Genomic DNA, 6,329 nt, shown 5'->3' with positions numbered 1-6,329 from the left:
AGCAGATGAGAAGAGGGTCCACACTGAGTCTTGAGGAATAACACAGTAGTCCAAAGTGGAGAGTGAAAAGGAATGAACAAGGAGATGTAATAAAATCAAGGAAGTGAGAGGAAGAAACATGCAAGGAGAGAGAGATAGTGGTGCTGAATGCTGTGGAAAGTGGCTGGTAAGAAGAATGGAAACGAGGGGGGCTTTCCTGACCTTAGCAAGAGACCTTCCCTTCTCTTCCCTTGGGTAATGTCCCCTGAGCCATGCTGCCGTGAGCTGAGCAAATACAGGCAAGAGCATGGCAATGACTCCTTAAACTCTTTCACTGAGGACAGGGTACTCGGTAGCCACAAGGGAACATGAATCAAAGCAAACTTAAATTTAATATGGGGAGGACATTAGTGTTTAAACATGTGGGTAGAAAAGAAGTAATACAAAGTAAGGTTGAGAGAGAGAGAGAGAGAGAGAGAGAGAGAGAGAGAGAGCGAGAGCGCATGTGTATGTGAGAGAGAGAGTGTGTATGTGTGTGTGTGGGGGGAAGAGGTATGAGTGGATGATACATGTTAAAGAAATAGCTTTTATCTGACAGGTTTATACCTCATTTATTACATTGGTGGGAAGGAGAAGAAAATGAGTGTGAATATGTATAGATTTGTTAGCAGGAATCTTAAAGAATTCCCAGTTAGAGGACCTCTCACCCCAGCAGGCATGCACAGCCTACAGGGGAGATAAAAGCAGGAAGAATATTGCTGAGGTTTGAAACAGAAAGCCGTTTGGTTTAAAATAGCTGTGGAACTTGGGTGAATTAATGGAACAGAGAAGTGCTGTAAAGGAGTGTGCTTGATGGAGCTGTTGGAAACTGGTAATCATCAACCTAGAACATAGCCCAGTTGCCCTGTAAGTAGCTTTCTCTAGCAGTGGTGGCTACTTGACCTCCCAACTTAGAGAGCTCCACAGGGGCCTTGTGTGAAGTGGGACAAGGTATAAGCTATGATACTCTGGTAATACCAGGCAGTTCCAAAAAATAGAAAAAAAATTCTGATTTTTAAAATCTTTGCTTTTATTTATAGTATAGGTATAATATTATCATGGCCAATTTCAAGATAGTATCCTGATGTCACTGAATGTAGATTGATGAGCTCTGGCCATGCTTTACCACTCACATTTGAAGGCATAAACATTGGAAAATCCACATGGAAGTTTAAAAATAATTAAATTATGACTTTTGGCTGTTTATTGCCTGCATGTTTAATGACATTTCATTATAAAATTACATAACTGGAATTTTAATTACTTTTTAGCAGTCAGCTAAGAATCCTTTAAAATAATGAGTACTCAGTCTAAAACAGGTCTAGAATTTCACTGGTGGAAAATGAATAGGCCCAGGATAGTGTACGTGATATTATAAAGTGGTGCTCTTGAGTCTCGTGGTCCTCCATAGCTAACTTATGATAATGTATCTGAGTAGGTTTTGCTACCAAATTATTTACCTGTTGTATCACAGAGTTAAAAAAAAATAAAGTGGTGCTCACAATATTCTGAGAACTAAGTGTGGAACCCCATCTCACCTGTAGAACCAGACAGCTTTCCTTGAATGAACTAGCCAGTTAAGAGATGGATGCTAAGAATAAAGATTAGTGTGGAAATTTAATGTAGATTATTTTAGAAACACAGCTATCTTCTTGAGGCTATTGTACATAGAAATGAAAATACAGAACTGCAACATTTCCAAATGGAATTGTTTTGATTAGAATGAAATTATTAGGACTTATTGAAGCTAAGCTCACAAAATAATACAAACAATAAAGTGTGTTTATATAGCAAACAGTAGTGTCCAACCATGGCTGTTTCCAGAATTCAGATAAAAATTGGAATATAGCATTATAGGAAATATTTGTAGCACAGATAAATAAATGCCCAAACTTATAAATGATTTCAGACATATAAGGTAATTAGAGTAAATGAACTTTTAGAGACTTTATTATTATCTAGACTGAGCACTCATTTCACTTCAGGAAGAAAATTAATGTCATATTGTAAACTGTGTTGTCACTAAGAATGCACATCAAATGAAAATTTAAGGCTTCTTGCATACGTATCAGATGGTAGTTATATTAAACCTGCTTATTGTGGGAAAAGATGGGAACTAATCTCCCCAATTTATTTTGTTTTCTGTGTACTTGTCATTTCTAGCTACAAGACATTCTTACCGAAGTGCGTTAGAGCAAAGATCCAAGACTACCACATTTTAACACGGAAGCGGATAAGGTATAGATTTCGCAGATTCATTCAGCAATTCAGTCAATGTAAAGCCACTGCCAGGAACCTAAAACTTAAGTATCTTATAAACCTGGAAACCCTGCAGTCTGCCTTCTACACAGAACAGTTTGAAGTAAAAGAATCTGCAAGAGGTCCTTCAGGTGAGGAGATTTTTGCAACCATTATAATAACTGGAAACGGTGGAATTCAGTGGTCAAGAGGGAAACATAAGGAAAGTGAGACACTGACAGAACAGGTAATCCTAATGATACATTCTTGCTCTTTCTTATTTAAGTAGAATGCCCATAAAGCAAAGTCAATGTGGCTGTTTGAGTGAATTCTTGACGGTCTCTGCTGATAGAAATTTTATTTGTGTAAAAAGTTATAACTATCGTTTGTATCACAATGTTTTGTTAATTTTTTGTGGCAAAATACTTAGTAATGACATAATTTCAGAGAAAGATTGAAAGATTGAATTCTCTAAGTGATTTAAAATTAACATTGTTTCCTTTATTCTTTAACTTATTGAAATTTAAGTATAATCAGAAAGCCAATTAAATGAAAAAGTTTAACTAATTTTGATAATGTAATTAGTTTTATTATATTTGTATTGCAATGCTTAAACTTGTTCACATGTATCATTCATATATGATTTCAATGATTTAGTATTATATTATTTTTTTAAAACAGTTGATAATTCGCTTTTCTGAGCATTGTTCTTTTTAATATTAATTGGATTAAATTCTATATCACACTGTCATACTTTAATGCTCTCATTTTTAAGTTAATACAAGATACATAAACTTAGTTTTCAGGCTCAATATTTAGGAGAAGTAATCTCATTTAATGCCTGCACATTGCTATCAATATCCCTTTAAAGAGTTTTAAGTGACTATCATCGTCATCTCAAGCTTTGAAATGTCACTGTAACTTCCTAAATGCTCTTGATTACAGGATTTACAGTTATACTGTGATTTTCCTGATATTATTGATGTCAGTATTAAGCAAGCAAACCAGGAATGCTCAAATGAAAGTAGAATTGTAACTGTCCATAAACAAGACGGTAAAATTTTGGTAAGTTTGTATTATACATTAGTAGTGTTTATACTTTAGAATTTTTCAGAAGTCTTAGTACCAAGGTTACTGAATTATGGGAAGATGGACTAAGCCTGTGTTTGGGAGGGTCTGTCTCACATGTCAGATAGACGGATCTGTTAGATTATTCTGGGTAATGGGAAGTTATAAAAATATTTGAACAATTTAGAGGAAATTAACCAGAGTAGGGTATAGAGAATTTCCAACATTAGAACTTAATTGATTTTTTAATTCTATGGTTTTCCTTTTTTGATTAGGAAATAGAACTTAGCTCATTAAAAGAAGCCTTGTCATTTGTGTCATTAATTGACGGGTATTACAGACTAACCGCGGATGCGCACCATTACCTCTGTAAGGAGGTGGCTCCTCCAGCCGTGCTTGAAAACATACACAGCAACTGCCACGGCCCGATTTCGTGAGTAATGCTGAATTACAGTACAGTTCTAGGGAGCTGACTGGTAGGTTAGCACAAGGACCAAGGTTGAATCCCAGGTACTCCTGTAAAAACCGAACATAGCTGCTGTAAGATATGGGGGCAGACAGGCACATGCTGAGAGCTTTCAGGCCAGCCAGACAGCTGAAAGCTGCCGGTTCAGTGAGAGACCTTTTCTCAAAGCAACAAGCAGTTGTAAAGGAAGACACTGACATGCTGTCCTGGTCTCCAGAGAGATACATTTTTCAGAGGGAAGTGTTATACAGCCACACAATCAGTTCTCATCTGAAGGATCCATATTCGTGGTGTGATTGTCTGCACATCCAAAATAGTCTTAAAGAAGTTGTGTCTGGGGGCTGGAGAGATGGCTCAGCGGTTAAGAGCACTGACTGCTCTTCCAGAGGTCCTGAGTTCAAATCCCAGCAACCACATGGTGGCTCACAACCATCCGTAATGAGATTGGATGCCCTCTTCTGGTGTGTCTGAAGACAGCTACAGTGTACTCATCAATAAAATAAATAAATAAATATTTAAAAAAAAAAAAAAAAAAGAAGTTGTGTCTGCCTAAGACTAGCTCAGTGTGCAGTCACTCTCTGACACTGAAAGCAAACAATGAAGACCTCTCCTGTTTATTTTTTTAAAGATTTATTTATTTGATTTATATGAGTACGTTGTAGCTGTCTTCAGATACATCAGAAGAGGCATTAGATCCCGTTACAGATGGTTGTGAGCCATCATGTGGTTGCTGGGCATTGAACTCAGGACCTCTGGAAGAGCATTCAGTGCTCTTAACCACTGAGCCATCTCTCCAGCCCCCACTCCTGTTTATCTTTTATTAACTTTGAAATCCTGTGAAGGAACTACAGTGATAAATTTGAAATTTGACATTAGTTTTGTTTAGTCTAACCTCTACTAAGCTTAAGCACAGCGTGTATTATACCCATGCTTCTAGGTTAGTACTGTGCAGGGGAACTTTCCACATTGCTGAAAAGGCTCAGTGTTTAGATTCTAACTAAATATAGTGTGAATTTTATATTTAATTATATTTTAAATTCTTTACCTTTCAATACACATGGCTAAGAATTACTGTTGTAGTTTGCTTTCTGTTGCTGAGCAGAAGCAACTTGGAGAGAGGGTTTTTAATTGCTTACAGTCCAGGTCACAATCCATCATGCAGGGAGTCAGAGCAGGGGCTCAACCAAGAACTGAAGCAGAAACCATGGAAAAAGCCATGCTTCCTTTCTCACTCTCTTGTTTACGGGCAGCCTGTTCTCTTAAGGAAAGCACCACACAGAGTAGGCTGTCAAGACAATTCCCAGACATGGCCACAGGCCGGTTCAGTCTGAGCAGTCTTTCAGTTGAGGCGCCTTGTTTCCAGGTGACTCTTGGTTTCAACTTGATAAAAAATCTCACCAGGACAGCAACCTTATGACCAGCAACTGTGCAGGCATTCCTATTGTTATGTAAATTACATCTTGCTTTCACATGCTGTGTCTTTGAATTTTATGCATACACTAATTCTTTCCGCATACAGCAAATTTTAGGACTAGTATTTCCCCGTCACTGCAGATCTTCTGTTAGATTTAATACTGTTGTTGTAAATATGGAAAGATAATTTTGTGTTAGTACTTCTGTGATAGAAGAGACATGAGAGATTTTATGGGAGTGTACTTTTTAAATGATTCAATTTGTAAAAAGAAAGCAGAACATTAAAATGAATGAATTTTTCTCGTGGTTTTATTGTTTCATGGTGTCTTAAAATAGAATAATTATTCCTTGAATTGGTTTGAACTCATTACAAAATAACTTGATATACTTATTTCTCTTGAATACAAATTTTGTAAGTACATATATAGTAGTGAGTGTTCTAAGAACTGGTTTTTATTTGGCTGTTGTGGCCTTTTGTCAGTTATATGTGCATGCTGCCGTTCATGTTATTCACTCATGTTATTTTTTTTTGTCAGTTATATATGCATGCTGCTGTTCATGTTATTTCTCCTTAACTTGTAGAATGGATTTTGCCATTAGCAAACTAAAGAAGGCAGGTAACCAGACTGGACTGTATGTACTTCGATGTAGCCCTAAGGACTTTAACAAATACTTTCTGACCTTTGCTGTTGAGGTTAGTGTGTCTTATTTATTAATAGCAACATGCTGTGTAATCTGTATTTCTCCTTCAAGAAGTATTTTAATTTTAATACTAAGAATTATAGTTCTTGAGATGGTAATTGGCACAATAATGCTTGGCATATCAATATATTATAAAATAAATAATCCATAAAGTTAATGTAAATATATAAATAACTATAATGTCATTGTTTTTGACATTCATTTTATTTTTTGATGTTTGAGTATTAGCCATGTGTCAAGTTGTATTTCATTAAGTATACTGGAATCTGCTTACAAAAACCAAAAATATTTACCAAATCATTTAGAGGAAAATAAGTGAAAAGAACATTTTTCTGATTTCTAGAGTAGTTTACTAACTGGGACATTCAAAGCACCAGGGACATGATTGAATGTAAGAGTGCAGTGGACCCTCACTGTTAAATGC

The 6,329-nt window shown here is 36.2% G+C and overlaps 1 protein-coding gene across 1 annotated transcript in view; it reads left to right on the top strand.

Annotated features, from left to right (window-relative positions):
- The window catches only part of Jak2 (Janus kinase 2), a 51,515-nt gene that overhangs the window by 23,543 nt on the left and 21,643 nt on the right, over positions 1 to 6,329 (top strand). The window contains exons 5-8 of the mRNA XM_028764036.1: positions 2,182 to 2,503; positions 3,202 to 3,321; positions 3,600 to 3,757; positions 5,786 to 5,897. Coding sequence (XP_028619869.1) covers positions 2,182 to 2,503; positions 3,202 to 3,321; positions 3,600 to 3,757; positions 5,786 to 5,897 — 712 coding nt within the window. The remainder of the gene's footprint in view (positions 1 to 2,181; positions 2,504 to 3,201; positions 3,322 to 3,599; positions 3,758 to 5,785; positions 5,898 to 6,329) is intronic.

This window comes from Grammomys surdaster, unplaced genomic scaffold (genome assembly GCF_004785775.1).
Source record: "Grammomys surdaster isolate TR1022 unplaced genomic scaffold, NIH_TR_1.0 141, whole genome shotgun sequence".
NCBI lineage: Eukaryota > Metazoa > Chordata > Mammalia > Rodentia > Muridae > Grammomys > Grammomys surdaster.
This window is presented reverse-complemented; position numbering and strand designations above follow the sequence as displayed.